Source organism: Artemia franciscana, chromosome 6, assembly GCF_032884065.1.
Source record: "Artemia franciscana chromosome 6, ASM3288406v1, whole genome shotgun sequence".
Lineage (NCBI taxonomy): Eukaryota > Metazoa > Arthropoda > Branchiopoda > Anostraca > Artemiidae > Artemia > Artemia franciscana.
Window position 1 is genome coordinate 830,670 of NC_088868.1, and position 18,394 is coordinate 849,063.

The 18,394-nt window shown below is 36.2% G+C and overlaps 1 protein-coding gene across 6 annotated transcripts in view; it reads left to right on the forward strand.

Annotated features, from left to right (window-relative positions):
• Positions 1–17,657, forward strand: part of LOC136027884 (uncharacterized) — an 84,965-nt gene extending 67,308 nt beyond the window's left edge. For 5 of the 6 annotated variants that reach the window (XM_065705306.1, XM_065705305.1, XM_065705308.1 and 2 more), the window contains 2 exons: positions 10,115–11,136; positions 16,873–17,657. In XM_065705306.1, the coding sequence (XP_065561378.1) occupies positions 10,115–11,114 (1,000 nt within the window). In that variant the 3' untranslated portion in view covers positions 11,115–11,136; positions 16,873–17,657. The remainder of the gene's footprint in view (positions 1–10,114; positions 11,137–16,872) is intronic. The other variant, XM_065705309.1, reaches the window with a different exon arrangement.
• The last annotated feature ends 737 nt before the right edge of the window (positions 17,658–18,394 follow it).

An 18,394-nucleotide genomic window follows, 5' to 3' on the forward strand; every position in this document is an offset into this window, starting at 1 on the left:
AAATCAAGGATGATTAGAAGTACTAAAGATAGTTGGATAAAACGTTGTTTGTCCACTCCTGGACCCATTTTAGAAGTATTCATATCTGATACGAGTTTCTAAGACAACTTATAGTTTTAAAAGTAATGAAGTTCGTAGGGCTGCGTCACATTTCGCTCAGTATTGCCACGTTGAACCATTAAAACAAATTGGAGAATAAATTAGGTAAACTTGGCAACGCTATTAGTCTGTAAATATTCAAATATTAACAGTCTGTTCATTCCCAAAGACAGCTATACTTTCGAAGAACGCTTTCTTAAGCTGTTTGGTGCAGTGTGTTTTAGCCAAATTTTCGCTCATTTTTCGCCAACATTTCTTTTCCTTTTGACATCAGCTTTTTTTGTTTGTTGTTTTTTTTTTTTTTTTTTATTTGGTGAGTAAGTTCCTGTTTTACCAATTCAAAAAATCAGATATTTTTTCACTGTCCTTGGTAGTATAAGGCAATAATTTTAAAGTTCGAAATGATTGAAGGTTAAAATAGCAGTTGTCCTGTGGTGGCGCAGTGGATTTGACCTTAGCTTGGTAATACGGGACCCAGAGATCGAATCACGCTGCAGGAATGCCCTGCAGGGTCGACGCAGGGACCATAGTAGTCAAGAAGCGTAGTTAATTCTTAAATAAAATAGCAGTTTCCCTGTCTCTATGCTGGATCTGGGAAAAGATACAAAGGACTTACTATAACTATAAAATACATAGGAACAAATTAACCTTTAAAATGACCTATAATTGGTCATTAATTCGACGCCTCCTTCATAAGCACGGCTCCTCATAAATCCTGGCTTCATTTTTGACAAACGTGACTGTAATATGACTTAGGTTTTAAGTTTCAAGCCATATATATATATATATATATATATATATATATATATATATATATATATATATATATATATATATAAAATGGCTTATGTTTTAAGGAGAGCACGTCGTCTTCGTAAATCCTGGCTTCATTTTTGACAAACGTGGCTATAATTAGGCTTAGATTTTAAGTCCATACCACTTAGAGGGTACTCCCCCTTTCTCTCTGATTGTAAGCTCATTCGAGTTGTTGATGGCGCCACGAGTCCTGCTGAGAATCACTAGCTGTGTTCAAAAACGGTGGTATTTTAACACGAGTACCTGAATTGATAAAATGTTCAAAATAATAATTTGCATGAATGTATTTTATTAATCAAAATACCAACGTAATTAAATTTAGCTGGAATCAGGTGCCTGTCGAGATTCGACAAAATAAATCGTATATGATCCAAAACTAATAAGGAACATCAAAAAAAAATTAATAAACAATAAATTGTTTACAAATTAATAACAAACAAAATAGTAGAAGAAAATCCTGAAAAGCAACGAACGTTTCCCCATATTGAAACTGCAACACACATATACTTGAATGAGCTTCAAGAGGGCTGCTAGAAGATTTCCCTAGGGGCAAGGGGGAAGATGGAGTACTAAAAGGAGCTTGTTTTACCATGTTTAGAATGAAAGTTTTTCTCATTGTCACACGTTTTGAAAATTTGATAATTTGAATAAGAAATCCCCCAAAACATCGAAAAATTAGGATTTCGGAAGGGTACAGGGACTGAGCTATGAGGCCAACCCCCTGTGTATGCCCGTGCTGCCAGTCCAAACACCTTCGGCATTAGGGTAATTGTCTCTGTCGTCACCGCGAAAAATAGGAGTTTTAATCTCCTCCATAATTCGAAATAAAAAAAGAAAAACACACTCTGATTCGAGATCTAAAAACAAATATAGGGCTCCAGGTTTTTAGAGCATGTAGGGTCCTGCATGCGGATCTTTTTTTAAAAATGATTTGGGTTACAAATTTCAAGCCCCGGTAGTGCCATATCATTTGAGATGAAACGAAACTTGATATTTGACTGTACATCAAATTTTGTATCTAATATTACTAATAACCAAGGGAATAGGGATTAGTAACTCCTCTTCACCTTGTTTACATCTCAGAGTGCCCCTTGCTCTGCTAAATGCAGTGCACTCCGCGCCCCGCGTAGGGACACTCCTCTCTTGCCGCTTTTCACTAAAGCATTGCACAGCGCAGTTCAACTTGGCCTGTAGGCCTTTGGCCTTTGACCTTTGCTGTTGCATGGTGTACAGGGTTTTTGAAATTGGACAACCCTAAAAACGCCGACAACCAGAGTTGTTGAATTGGACAACCCCGCGGTAAAAATATGAATTAGATTTGAAAATCAACAATGCAGCTTCTTTACGGTAAAAAGAATAGTATTGAGACAGGTGTCATTTTCATTATCGTACATACAGGAGTAATAATCTCCTCATATAATATGTTATTAAAATACCCGTAAAATGAGAAAACCACAAAAAAACTAAAAACAACATTCAGTTAATTGGCTTTAGTGCACAGTTATAATGTCCGTGACACGTGGGAATAATCCACGCATAGTAAATGAAAAAGAAAACCTGATTAGTAAAATAAACGTAGGTCTTATGAATAGACCAGCCCTTTTTCAAATATTTATAATCAGGGACACTATTTAACAGAAAACCAGGGGGGCTGCCATCAAGTTTGCCTGCTACGGTTCATACCTTAAAATACTTAAATTAATTAATAAAGATATATATATATATATATATATATATATATATATATATATATATATATATATATATATATATATATATATATATATATATATATACCGAACAATAATTGGGTATTTATATATTTATTTATTTCTTCTGGATAACGGCTCCATATTCTTTGGGGAAAATTGGATGGGTCAGAAGTTTGAGAAAATTGGTAAAAGCCATACTTTTGGGGAAAAATTGATTTAAGTACGTCATATTTAGAAGGCACAATAATTGTTCTGTTTAATACAAAATAATATTGGATTCTTCATTGCAATTCAGGAATTCTCGCGAATCAATACTTTTTTTTTTAAACAAAATAATGCTAAACAAGTAAATCCTACGCGCAAACTGGCTTTTCACATAAAATCATCAGATTTACTCTATATCAAGTTTTGTTATTCATAAATTCTTTTTTACAATCCAGAACATACTTTAGAATCTGCAATGAAGTCCTGTATAATAATGTGGCTTCATATGTGTGAAGGGCACTATGAACACGAAGGAAGTGACTGAGTACTAAACACAATGATTATTCCAGCATTTATATGCAAAAATTGCAGTCTGGTTGTCACGAGATGCTGTCATTAACTCCCAACAATCGAACGGCTTTATTCTGTCGAACTTGCAATCTTTTACGATTCCCATAAGAAGCACGTGACAAAAAAGCCCAGTCCTGAGAAGTATAAAGGCTTACCATTGCACGGTATAGTGTTAGACGGATGAATAACGGTTAAACGGTTCAGCCTCCGTGTAAAGCCCCAATCTCTTGCAACTTCTGCTACAATTATTGCATAATTGTCACTGATTATAAAATTAGGTCCCATTCGGACCAAACGGTGCAAAAATGGTGCATATAATTTATGGTGCTTCCTTGCTGTACGACATCTGTAGCTACTTAAACAAGGCGCTTGAGTTTCAAATTTTCTTTGGAATAAGGCCATTTCAGGTATTCTACAACCACTTATCTGATACACATTTTGATACACAGATTCACAGATAGATATTTATTCAGATAATAATAAAAAAAGGAAAAAGGATATACATCGCCTACCAAGGCTCAATGACCGGGAAACAATTGTTTGGTGGCCCAAGTTTTTTTTTATTATGATTTGATCTGTTGATGCTTAAAGAGTGTGCTTCAGTTTTAAGTGTCCCTTCTAGTGAGCCCTCTTCTAATTTCCTATAGTTGCTGGTCTAGTGGCGTCAATTCACGAAGGTATGTTTGGAGTAGAGGGGGCTGGGAGATTGTGGTTTTTTCAATTTCTTCTATTAAAATACCAAAAAATACATTTTTCATGAGAATAATCCAAAAAAGGTGAACGGTTTTAATCAAATTTTTCTTAAAAGAAGATAATATGCCTGCAAAAGTTATAATCACGAAGCGATTATTATCGAGCGAAGTTACGAAACAATTACCAAGCCCCCCCCCCCCGGTACTTCAACTGGAAAAATATTAAACTCAAGTTCAAAAATTGTATTTATTTCAGATTAAAATCGGATGTAACCGAATATCCTATTTTATTAACACTTCATAATGCAATATCCGATTAGTGTGTAATTATGGCATTTGGTATTAATTAAGTGACATATGGCAATCGCAAATTCTGTCGGTCCCAGTTTTGCTACTTTTGGCACTTCCAGGTAAGCTAGGACGATGAAATTTGGCAGGCGTATCAGGGACCGGACCAGATAAAATAGAAATAGTTGTTTTCCCGATTTGACCATCTGGGGGGGGGGCGCTTAATTTGGAAAAAATAGAAAAAACAAGTGTTTTTAACTTACGCACGGGTGATCAGATCTTAGTGAAATTTGATGTTTGGAAGGATATCGTGTCTCAGAGCTCTTATTTTAAATCCCGACTGGATATGGTGACATTGGGGGAGGGGGAGTTAGGAGGAGAAACCTAAAATCTTGGAAAACACTTACAGTGGAGGGATCGTGATGAAACTTCGTGGGAAAAATAAGCACAAGTCCTAGATACATGATTGACATAACCGGAACAGATCTGCTCTCTTTGGGGTATTTGGGGGGGGAGTTAATTCCGAAAAAGTAGAAAAAATGTGGTATTTTTAACTTACGAACGGGTGATCGGATCTCAATAGAATTTGATATTTAAAAAGATATCGTTTTTCAAAGCTCTTATTTTCAATCTCCACCGGATCTGGTGACATTGGGGTGAGTTTTGGGGGGACCTAAAATCATGGAAAAGGCTTAGAGTGGAGGGATCGGGATGAAACTTGGTGGGAAAAATAAGCATAAATCTTAGATACATGGTTGATATAATTGGAAAGGATCCGCTCTGTTTGGGGGAATTTGGGGGGAGGAGGGTTAATTCTGAAAAATTAGAAAAAATGACGTATTTTAACTTACGAAGGAGTGATCGGATCTTCATGAAACTTCATATTTAGAAGGACCTCGTAACTCAGGTTTCGTATTTTAAATCTCAACCAGATCCAGCGTCATTGGGGGGGGGGGTCAGAAATCTTAGAAAATACTTAAAGCGGAGAGATCAGGATGAAACTGGATGGGAAGAATAAAAAAGTCTAGTATACGTGAATAACGTAACTGGACGGGATCCTCTCTCTTTGGAGGAGTTGGGGGGGAATTCGAAAAAATAAGGTATTTGTAACTTACGAACGGGTGATAAGATCTTAATGAATTTTGATATTTAGAAGGATCTTGTGCTTTGAAGCTCTTATTTGAAATTTCGACCAGATCCTGTGACATTGGGGGGGGGGTTGTAGGGGGAAACCGGAATTCTTGGAAAACGTGAAAATTGGGGTATTTTTATCTTACGAATAGGTGATCGGATCTTAATGGAACTTGATATATAGAAGGATCTTTTATCTTAGATGTTCTATTTTTGACTCGAATCGGATGCGGGGACATAGGGGCTGGAGGAGGGAAACGGAAATCTTGGAAAACGCTTAGAGTGGAGAGATCGGATGAAACTTGATGGGAATAATAAGTACCAGCTCTAGATACGTGATTGACATAATTGGAACGGATCCGTTCTCTTTGGAGGAGCTAGGGGGGTTAATTTGAAAAATTAGAAAAATTGAGGTATTTTTAACTTAAGAACGAGTGACCGGATCTTAATGAAATTTGATATTTAGAAGTAATTCACATCTCAGAGCTCTAATTTCAAATCTCGACTGGATCTGTTGACATTGGAAGGAGTTGGAGGCGGAAATCGGAAATCTTGGAAAACGCTTAGAGTAGAGGAATTGGGATGAAGCTGGGAAGATAGAATATGCAAATTTTGTAGATGCGTGATTGACGTAATCGTACTGTATTCGCTCTCTTTGGGGAAGTTGGGGGGAGGAGTTCAGTGTTTTGGCGGGTTTGGTGCTTCTGGACGTGCTGGGACGATCAAAATTGGTAGGCGTGTCAGGGAGCTGCACAAATTGACTTGATAAAGTCATTTTCCCAGATTCGTCTACCTGGGGGGGCTAAAGGGAGAGGAAAAATTAGAAAAAATGAGGTATTTATAACTTACGAGTGGGTGATAGGATTTTAATGAATTTTAATATTTAGAAGGACATCGTGACTCTGAGCTCTTATTTAAAAATCCCGACCGGCATTAAGCCTCTGATTTTCCTTTTAAATCAACCTATTGATTCTTAGAATTTTGTTAGAGCTCATACCATATGAGGTCTTGGCTCTTAGCTCTTCTGGCCTTGTCACAAGTGCCATATGAGCTCTTAGCTCTTGTTATTCAATGTGTAAGTTTTTATTTCTAAACTTGAAAATTGTTTTTATTTATTTAATTACCGTTACCCAATATCATATCAGAAGGCGGGTTTATTTGCCTGTGGTTCATTGATACTTTTCAAATTTATCAGCAAAGTAGAGCATATCTTCGCAAACTATAATTATAAAGTCATTATTACCCAAAATTCAAAACAACTTTACCGTTAAACCTAAGGCTTTAATTGCATCAAACGTCAAATACTTTGAATTCCTCATTTACCACTCATTTACCTCATTTACCAATGGTAACAACATTTAAGTAAATGATTGAATTTGTATTTACAGTGTCGTAAAAAAAAATTACTTTCCCAAGGGGGGGGGGAGTAGTAGAGCTCATCTATGGTAAGGCGTTTTTGCCATTGAATAGGGGAGTAAACATTTGAAATGGTTAAACACTCCTAACATGGCTTAAGTATGGTATTATATTTTTCACAATTTAAGAAGTGATAGAACAAAGATTGTCTTTAAGAACCAAAAAACTATACAAAATTTTATGAACCAAGAAAAAAGATTGTCTGTTTTGGCCTTTTCAGCTGAACGCAAAGGAGATAGTCTGCGACTGGAGTGGAAGGATCTCGTAAAGAAAGATTTAAGGGAAGTGGGAACCTTCTGGGATGGTGTAAAGAAGAAAACTTTGAATAGATTGGGATGGAGAAGCAGCGTGCGTAGCTGCGTTTGCCTCAGGCAGCTTGGTGGTGCAGTGAGTTGTTAGTAGTAGTAGTAGAAGAACAAAATATCTTTGTAGGCCAGGGGTATTTAAATGGCAGAAGAAGGTTTGTAATTATTCAGATTATCAAATATTATCTGTTTTCGTTGCCTAAATCCTGTGGACATTCCTGTAAAAGATACAGCGGTGGCTAGCAGATGATCACGTACATTACTAAGAAATATAATGACCGGTAACTCCTAAAATAGAGTCAGAAAAAACCAGAAGTACACTATTAGAACCGCCTTGTCTGACACCCCTAAACAGGTAGCTTACCGTCCCTTGGTTTGAATAGCGAGGAAAAAACATTGGCTTGAAAATCAAGGAAAGTGGCTGAAACCATAGTAATCAATGATTAGTGAAGAATAACTCGTGTCTGTAAAAGCAAAAAAGCTACTTTTGAATTAAAATGAAATAGTTGTGTTTAGGTTCTTTCAGGTTCAGCACGCTCGGTTCTTCCATTATGATAGAAAATTTTCCAATATATTTGATAGTTGGGAAATATATTGAATAGTACGTCGGGAGAGTGGCAAATATATTGAAAAGTTGTAATTGTACTGAAAAATGGATTTAAATGTTTTTTATGCTTGTACATATGTTGGTATCCCATCTAGATGTTTTTGAGCATAGGAATATTACTACCTATAGTGTTTTTATTATTTGTTTGCCTGTTATTTATTTGTCTATGTGTGTGGCTCTCCTATTGGACCAGTGCACGGTTTGTTATCTTTTAGAAAGTCACACCTTTCTAGAGTCTCAGGCAGGCTGATTCAAAATTTAAAATTGACATAGGACCATTAGATTGCCTGAAAATGAGAGGCAAACAAGTAATCAATGATTAGTGAAAAATAGCTCGTTTCCGTAAAAGCAAAATAAAAAAAAATAGAAATTTGAGCCAATAAGAATTAATAAGAATCTGCTGGTAACTTTGAATTATGAATTAAGCAGGCATCACCGAGGGGGTGAGAATTAAATAAATAAAAACATGCATATAGCTACTTTTGAAACTGATTTCGGATAAATTTATAATTTCTGTTCGTTTTAAGTTTTAATGCTGCTCCTTACCTCCAGCTGAAAAAACTTTCATATTTATTTTTTCATTGTTTTTTTTTAATAGTTGCTAGAATATCCTGCGCTCCCTTCAAGGAAATTTTCTTCCCCATGACAGATTCCTCCATGGAAAGTTTCCCCCGCATAACCCTCTCCCCTCCCCCAAGCAAACAATCCCCCTGAAAACGTCTGTACACTTCCCATTAACCATTACTATATGTAAGCACTGGTCAAAGTTTGTTACTTGTAGCCCTTCCACGGGGACTGGGGGGGAGTTAGTCGTCCCCAAAAACATAGCTATAAGGTTTTTCGACTATGTTGAATAAAATGACTATCTCACAATTTTGATCCGTTGACTTTGGGAAAATAATTACCGTGGGAGGGGGCCTAGGTGCCCTCCATTATTTTTGGTCATTTAAAAAGGCACTAGAACTTTCAATTAGATAGAGCTCTCTCGCAACATTCTAGGACCACTGGGTCGATACGATCAGCCCTGGGGAAAAAACAGCCCAAACAAATAAACACGCATCCGTGATCTGCCTTCTGGCAAAAAATACAAAATTTCACATTTTTGTAGATAGGAGCTTGAAACTCCTACAATAGGGTTCTCTAATACGCTGAATTCGATGGTGTGATTTTCGTTAAGATTCTATGTTGTTTGCCCCTATTTTTTAAAAAAAGGCAAATTTTCTCAAGCTCGTAACTTTTGAGGGATAAGACTAAACTTGATGATACTTATATATTTAAAATCAGCATTAAAATTTGATTCTTTTAATGTATCTATTGGTATCAAAATTCCATTTTCAGAGTTTTGGTTACTATTGAGCCCGGTCGCTCATTACAACCGTTCGTTACCACGAACTGTTTGATATTTGCATTGTCCTCTTCGTTTTTTGACTGGCTATTGTTATCCTCATTTCTCTCTTCTTTACGGTTTTTCATCTTGATATTATTATCCAGTGTGTTCTCAAAAATTGTTTATAACTTATAGCCCTCCCTCAGGAGCTGTGCGGGGTCATATTACTCCTAAGGGCAAAGTTATTGGACCTTTCGACTATGCAGAACAAAATGGTTGTTCCAGAATTTTGATTGGACGACTTTGGATAAAAAGGCTGTTTGGGGGGGGGGGTTTACAGAGTTTTGGGTACTATTGATCCAAGTTGTTAATTACTTACAGTTTGTTTCCTCGAACTGTTTGATTGAAACGCACTTTTTAAATCTGCTCTGTTTTTTATACCGAAAAACACTTGGCTGAAAATTTTTGAAAAGGGGAAATTTTTTTCAGTTTTAAGCACGTGTAGATCATTGTCTAAGAAATATAAGAAATATTAATAACAGTTCTCACTCGGCGAATGAATATATATGAGACTAATGGTAATCTAAGCATCTTTTAATTTTGGTGCAAGTTTTGGCAGTTGTCTTTTGACATAATTTTCTCAGAAGAAATATAAACCTTTCGGCTATGTTCTTGAAAACATGGCTGGAAAAATAAATCTGGGGCAGCAATATCAAACTAGAGACGGTATGGAATGCAAAGAGGCATTAAAACATCATTTTTATTTCTAATACAGAATTTGTTGTTTCAACAGAGTTTTTTTTTACCTTTTGTAGTCTGACCTTTTCTAATGACAAAAGACGCTGAACAATAACATAGTGGAATTTTTGTTCATTTTTAGCCTGAAAAACTACTAATTTGACCTTAATACATATGTTCCTGAGATTCGTCTCCTGGGGCATGATTTTGGCAGCTGTTAACGGCTTCAATTCGTAAAATCTTGGAAGTACATTGGGCAAAATACCATGCCTCATGTTCAGCCACTGGGCAGGACGGCCAGTGTCTGGACAGTGACTAAAATTAGCAGTAGCAGGATGTTTATTCATCAACTATCTTTACAATATCTTTGAAGGCTCAGCGTTCTTTAAATTTATTTGAACACTTTTATAAATAAAATTACTTTTCAGGTGGCAGCCAGGACCTGGAAGTAACGTAGTATTCAAACCGACGTTTCGATTGCCAGAGGACCTAACTTGTTTAAACTGTGTCCTACAGTGGCGCTATATAGCTGGCAACAATTGGGGGATGTGTCCAGACGGTACTGGCAAGGTAGGATGCGGCACACAGGAAGAATTCCGCGCCTGCGCTGACATTACCATCACAGACGACGGTCTACCAGATAATACCACCACCACCATTGCTCCGACTCCAAAACCAAGTACCAGAGTACCTCTTACAGGTCGCCCAAGGCCACCATATGTGCCACCACCGAGAAGAACCAAAACTCCACCAACAACGACGACTACTATGGCTACAACTACAGAAAATCTCACAACTTCAGAGCTGCCAGTTACTACACCTTCAAATCCTGGGGTATATGAAGGATATGATCATGTGCCACATTTGGCACCTTATGTTGCTGGATTGGTTATATTAGGAGCGCTGCTTTTTACGCTATTGTTTTTCTTATGCATTATTGTCTATTTCTATAGAGGTCATGCTTACGTAAAAGCATTTATAAAAGATCATGGAAAAGAAAGAAGGTTTTGGCTAACGAAAAATGTGACATCACAATATCCCTCGTCTGTTAAGACAGATAAAAACGTGCCCACATTCACTGCACCAATCACAATCTCCCACTCAGTCGTCTCCGTCCCTCTTCACTCACCCGTTGTGGTTCCTACTGTATCAGCATCAATGCCTGCTTCACCCCCACGCAAGCTGAACTATTCTCACAGTAGGGCTAAGAAGAGGGCTCCAGAGCCTCCTCCCCGTAACCCAACAACAGCACTAACTGTTTCAGATGTCAGTTCTGTGAGCACTAATGTTCCAAAGTACCCTGTAGCTATTAGTGAACCCATGAACGTAGCAATTAATGGTGTCAGTGTAGCACGTGACAGCCAATTGGAAATTACTGACATATACGTGCCTCCAAGTCAATTTTATTCAGGGGATAGTACTGCTTAAACTTATGGTGATAATATTATTGGTAAGAATTAACTGAGAAGTTTATCTGTTTTAAGTATTGTACTTGCTTGCACTCATGGGTTGTGAAAAAAGAACTCGTTTTCTTGAAATTAATTCAATGAGGTATGGAGGCCATCTGGCTGTTTTTAATATCAGTTGTGGCTAAAAACTTTTAGAAAAGAATATAAAATTTGCAAAAAGGCATTAAATGCTTATAAACATGTTGTGAAAACTTAAAAGTTGATCTTGTAAACCTGATTGAGGATACAAAGAAATGAAAAAGTGGGGAGATAAAAATAAAAATAACTAACTTTAAATATTAGCCAAAGCCTTGCCAAAATAATTTTAGCTGATTTCAGAATTTAATGAAAAATTTGATACTTACTGTGCTAACTATTAGGCTGATGCAATGTTTCAATTCTGCAGCTTGAAGTCCATCTAGGAGGAGGGGAGATGAAGAGTTTTGAAAATCTGTTTAAAAACACGCATTTTTGGTTATCTAATGAATATAAGTCCCTAAAATTATATTTTTACTGCTAAATACCCTTTCTTAAATATATGAACCGATAACCCCCCCCCCCCCCTTCAGTCCAAATTCCGATCGCAACATCGATCAAGTGACAAACCATGAGCTCACTCACAAGAAGAACTTCCACTTAATTATGCCATTTTTGATGTCAATGATTGAAGTTAACCTTGAAAAACAAGATTGTAAAAGTTTTATCGTTTATCCCTACATATTTGAAGTTATTAGCCACCCCTCTCCAGGAAAAGTGTCCTTGAAAAACTCCATCGTTGTTATCTTGTGAATGATTGAGGGGAAGCATCGGCGGTTTAAATATGGTTTATAGAATATGTGGATACGGCTGAACTTATAGCTGAACGGGAAGCCAAGATTTATTATTTAGATAATCCAGATAAAAAAATAAAAAGAATAGTTGCAAAAAGCGTTCCAAATCTTTCTAAAAGCTTTCCATATCTAGTAAATGCGTCAATAATGAATTCTATAACTTTCTTTTTAACAACTTTTTGACATTTTTTTTGTTGTGTGTCAATCTATGAATTTGTAACTGCCTTTGCCTGCTGTCATGGCTTTCTAACCGCATTTTAGTGAATCTAATTTTTCTTTTTTATTCTTACGCCAAATCTAACAGAAGAGGGTAAGTTCTGTCAAGCTAAAACGATTAAGTGATTTTGTCTGGTGTGTGTGACTGAAATAGTGAAGTCTTTCCCGAAATTTCTTGTACTTTCTAGCCATTCTAGTTCTTTCAAACCTTTCCAGAGATTTTCCGGAAAAAAGGGTTCTCCCGGTATGACAATCTAAAAAAAATATTGTAAATTAACAAAAAAATTGACAAGGTTTGATAGAAATTTCGTGACTCAGAAACTTTTCTTGTTTTTTATTCGCTTACAACTTCACCCAAAAGAACCAATCAGGTGTTAAAATGGTGTCAGACTTGACCACCAGGCTCTGCTGCATGCAGGAGGGATATTGATTTCACATTTACTTGCCAATCCACAAATAGAGAGTAAATGAAATACGTCACAGAAAAGAACACATGGAAGTAAGACTCAGTTTTAAATGCAGAAGTCCAAGCGAGTAATTACTGTTTTTCACAATTACTGAATGTAAATTCACAGAAAAATAGAGAGTTTGATTTAAAGTTCGTGACTCAAAAATTTTTCTTGTTTTTTATTCGCTTACAACTTCACACAAAAGAACCAATCAGGTGTTAAAATGGTGTCAGACTTGACCACCAGGCTCTGCTGCATGCAGTAGGAATTTCAATCTCAAATTTACCTACCAATCCGCAAATAAGGAGTAAATCTGATTTTATGAAATACGTCACAGAAAAGAATATAGAAATAATACTCAGTTTTAAATGCAGAAGTCCAAGAGAGTAATTACTGTTTTTCCTCTAAACAATAAGGCATATTCACCACTGCTTTACTTCCAAGAGGAATTTTTTTCATTTTAAACGCAATTTTATTGCCAAGAGAAGCGATATTTTATTGTAATCAAAACAAGAAGCTAACCGAATATTCACTGGGATTAAGACATATTTTCATTTGGTGATGCAGAGCATACATTCTAGAGTGAGTCACTCATGACCTATCTTTTCAATTAGTTTTAGATTTCAGTTTAAAATGGACATCATTGTCGAAGCTTGGCAGTGACAGGCTGAAGTGAAAATGCTTTCGTGTGGACGGAAATTCTATTTACTTTCGGATCATTCTTTCTCCTGCCAGTAAAATTATGTTTAAAATAAAAAAAAAAAATTTTATGACAAGATAAAAGGCTCCTATTGATATCCTACTTTTATTTTACATCCAGTGGAACCTCTTTTTTTTAGGAAACTATTTGGGAAGGTTATAAAATTTCAATTTCATTTTAACATGCTAGTCTGATTTTACTTAACGTCACATGATTTTTTTTTCCTATGACAAAATTTACCCTCTACAGCAAGGCTGTATCCAGGGGTGGGGAATTCAGGGTTGTGACCCTTACCTCTCTTACATTTTTTTTTTTTTGACTAGTAAAAACCTAACAAAGTGCATATACACGAATTTTGATGTGTTTTCGATTTTTCTAATACCCCCTGCCTCTAAAAAATACCCCCCCCCCCCCCTGAAAAAATCCTGGATACCGCTTTGCTTTACAATCAGAACCTGGGTGAAGTTTGCTTATTAATTTTCGTTTCACTTGTAATGTCCACTTAAAAGAAAGAATTGTTGGATTTTTATTTGCTGAAAGAAAGTTAGGAAATCCAGTATAAAATTGGAAAGTTATTACGTTATTTGGCTGTTATAGCTTAACGATTGATTTTATGTTTTATTGAAATCTATTCGATTTTATTCTAATGCCGATGAGTTGTGAGAACAGTGGTGAAAGTGATTGTCAACGTTATTAGCATTGTCAACGTTAAACATTGACAACATTACATTTGTGGTAATAATGCACTTAATCCTAAATCTAACCTGAATTGAAAATTTTATCCTTAAAATTGTTACTGTCATGTAATTAATCCTAAATCTAATCTGAATTGAAAACTGACTATGGATTATTATCTCACTGCAATGTAGAATGGCGACAGTATTAAATTCTCTCGTACAGAATAAAATTTATTTGCGCTAAAAGCCCAAAGGCTAGGGCAAAAAATAAAATAAAGAGCAATTACAAAGAAATTGCGCAAATCCTAGCCTAAAATAATCCTACAGAAATCTACTTCTATGATTCATCCCAAAACTAAGGAATCTCACCAAGCTTCTGATAGCCATAAAACACTCATTCGCACACACTCTCACCAACCACTAAAAATCACAATCCCCACTACCAAACACTTCAAATCTCCAATCAGTCAGCTCCTCACACCGACACATGAAGTGATATACGCTCTCATCCAGGCATAGGACAATAATAAGTAAACTTTCTCCTTTGGCCCAGTGGCAAACTATCAGCCCTCATTTCTATCAATAACTTTATTTAATTTCTATTCAAACATGCCTAAAAAAATAACATTTCACCCCAAATCTCCTTCGACCGACAATAAAGACGCAGTGAATTCAAAAGCGAGCGCTGGGCCCATATAATTGTCTTATTTTATTCTTTTAAATTTTTTTGAAATTCATTTTAACTTATAATTTTAATAATCATTTCCGTAAGACTCCGTTGAAAATATACGCTTCAGATTTAATACTTTGCTTCGTAAAAATTTATGTATAACGACACCTGTAACATAACAGCAAAACGTTTCATTGTTTTATTTATAGCTATTATTTTACTTTCGACTATTCAACAAAAATTTCTAGTTCAGTATCTGATTCGATTTAGGATTTTTGTTTATCCGTACTTTATTTGATGGAATTTAATTCAGATACCGTTAAGGGATGAATGAGGGGTAGTACTTTCACTGATAATCTAAAGGAGATAAATTTTCTGTTATCAGCTGTCGGTTATTTGATTGTAAGCGTGAGTTGACTATGCTTAGGCCGTGGGTGAGGTATATACTCTCCCTTATATTAAAAGAAATCTCAAATCTCCATCAAAAGTTTGGGTGTAATTGGAACCCAAAAACTCTCCCCCCCCCCCAAAAAAAAAAACCAGCACAGATCTGTTCTTGATTGGTCTAATATCTCGAGTCACCGATATTGCTTGATAGAGAGAGATAAAGAGGTGTGAAACAGATATATCTGCTTCTGTTCTGCTGGTAATATTTCTACCAAATCACTAGATGTATTATTGATATATTATATATTGTATATATTTTAATGATGCAAGCTGTATGACAGTGCTTTTGTGTGTTAAATTTTTCGAAGCGATAAACTTGTGCTTCAAATCGTTGACTAAATACTATCAGTTCATATTGTTAAGACTTTTGGACTTTGCGATAAAGTATTACCTACTTTCTCACTAATACTTGACCTGACATTGATTTATAGCTTGGGGTGGGAATGAGGTTTATACTTTTCCTAAACTTAAAAATGACTTCTTAAATCTTTAAAGAAAGTTTGAGTATATTTGCAATCCAAAATCTTCCTCCTAAGGTCCTGTGGTACAAAATTGTTCTTCATCCCTTCCACTATACCTTGGAATGGGAACAGGATACATACTTTTCCTCAACTCGCAAGGAAATATTAAAGGTTTACCCAAAGTTTAAGCATGTTCGGGACCCAAATCCCAGCAAGTTCTGGTTGACAGCGCTTACGTGTTTTGAAATATTTTAAACTGCCATTTTTAATTTAAATTAAAGACTAAATTCAGTATTTTGATATTTCTATATAATCGGCTAAAAATCGCTTCTTGGATAATGCTCTTATTTAATCAGATTCATATAGTAAGCCAAAGAAAACGGGAGGGAAAAGATTTATGCATACCTAAGTACTATGGCAGGGGTGGATCTAGAGTAAAATCTTGGGGGGCCGGTATGGCAAGGGTGCCAATGAGCAAAATCTGGAGGGGGGTGTAATGATGGTGTCAATAATTGACCAAATTGACAAATTTATTCTAAAAAAAGTGATGAAAAAATAGGAAAAGAGAGCGCCAAGAAAAATCTAGGGGGGCCCAGGCCCTCCCGTCCGTTCTGGCGGTGTACGCCTGCAATCTGGATCTGCCTTAGCCTGCAATACAATTGCACAGTTTCCCCCACCGATTTTTTAAAAAACCAAACCCTTTTCTAACTTAACAATGCTTAACAAATGAATCAGTGGGTATATCTGACCAGGGTTGCCACCAGGCGAAAAAATTACAAAAATGTTGAAAAAAAATGCTAAGTCACAAAAAATCGCTAAAATTGTAATTTAGCTGCTTTCCCAGACAATATAATTTTCATTTTCAAATAGCCGGTTTTATTTAATTATTACGACATTAAGAAAGAAAAACCCATTGAAATAGTGATAAATCATTTGGGATGGCGACCCAGCTCGTGTATAGGTATAACTTCACACGATACTCGAATCGCTTCCAACATATTGGCACTAAGCGATATTGCATTGGTAGATCGATACTCTATAAAAATATCCGCACTTACAGTGAACAAATATATACCCTTTTTCTGAAAATCATTGTCACCACTTCCAGAAATGCGGCCAGTCACCGTAAAACTAATTTTAGCCATAATACAAAGTGGTTGCGCTTATGTCCGCAATGTATTCGTGTCCGAGATATGCCTAGCTACCTTAGTTAAGACTCTAGAACTTTCAAAAGGCGTTATATACTTTATGACTAAGACTTGACCTGACTGGCTCTTTTCCTCTTTAGACGCGGCCGTTTTTACAACGATTCAATATTATTGGCGTGCTTCGTTTCGTCGGACGAATTATCAGAACTCTTGGCTATTCATTTTTTGGCTAAGTTGGCACTTAATTGGCTCAGTGTAATACTTTCCATTTTAATGGTTCTCAGATTTGCTTGTTGGCAATTGTGACTAGAAAATGATAACTAATTAATTTGAATTAGTGAGCGGCAATTGCATTTTACTTCGACTGGACTTCAAATCGAATACTTCAAGACGAATACTTCAAGACGAATGCTTTGATTTAGTGACCATCCTGATAAGTAAAAGACTGTTAGCGACATCTTTTTCTGGAGCGAAAGAGATCAAATCGGCTGCTCTAATTCAAACGGCGCTATGTGAGACATTGACGAAGGGGTATTTATAATCCAAAATATTAGACGAAGTGTGTTAGATCAATTGATCTAATTCTGGCTCATAAATATTTATTGTTCTCGTTTTTACCAGTTTTACCGATATCGTCTAAAATTTATTACGGGCACTATATCCCCTTTTGAATTAGCGCAAGAGGAATAGTAAAGACACTGTTTTGGGACTTGGACAATTCCAATAAGCTACTTTGATCAACTGACGTGACAAAATCAATTGTAATCCTAGATGTCTCTGTGATAGCTATTTATAAGTTACGTTATGAAAATATTTTAGCTTGTACAGATAGAAAATTTTGCTGGTTTTAAGTTTTGTGAAGATTCCAATGCATTATTTTGTAATTAAACATTTTTCTCTAATTATACGAAGATTATACAAACAATTTTCTATATTTTTTTGGGTGTAGGTGAAACAGAAAAGGTAAGTGGACGATACAATGTAGTTTCAATGCCTCTCTACCACAGCTTGGATACCAATAGTTATCAAAACTCGATTTATTTTTGGAGAACAGTGCGCGGTAGCGATGCTAGTGGTTGGAGACAGGAAACTGGCACGTATTCAACAAAACTATTCAAGCTTCTCATGGGCAAGATAGGAGTTTTCATAACTGTATTCCCGACTATGGTGTTGCAGTACGATCTACGCGTCGGAACGCGGGCTTGGAGGAGGCGCCAAGTTCAGAGCTCTGTACCAAAAGCTTCTCATGGGCAAGATAGGAGTTTTCATAACTGTATTAGTATCTAAGCTGTGCTCTCTACAACAAATAATATGATATGCCAGTACTTAATTCTTATGCTGTATTAAAACGAAAACAGATCTCTCACAATTTTGTTGGTTGTTTGACTATATATTTGTCCATAAAACGACAGTGAAGGTCTATCTGAGGAGCTTGTGCCCCTCAGATAGAGGAGCACAACTCAATCAATCAAGGGACACAGTGGGAATATATAGACGCAGCTAGCTTTGATTACTTACAGGATAGTCTATGGCTCAAGGTTGGGTTCAGACCCAGGAGGTCCTTAAAGCTCTGAATTTTTAGAGGAACCCCCCCCCCCCTGAACAGTCCTTGTTTTATCGAATTAAGTACATTAGGGATACATTCCCGAATGTAGGCCGCTT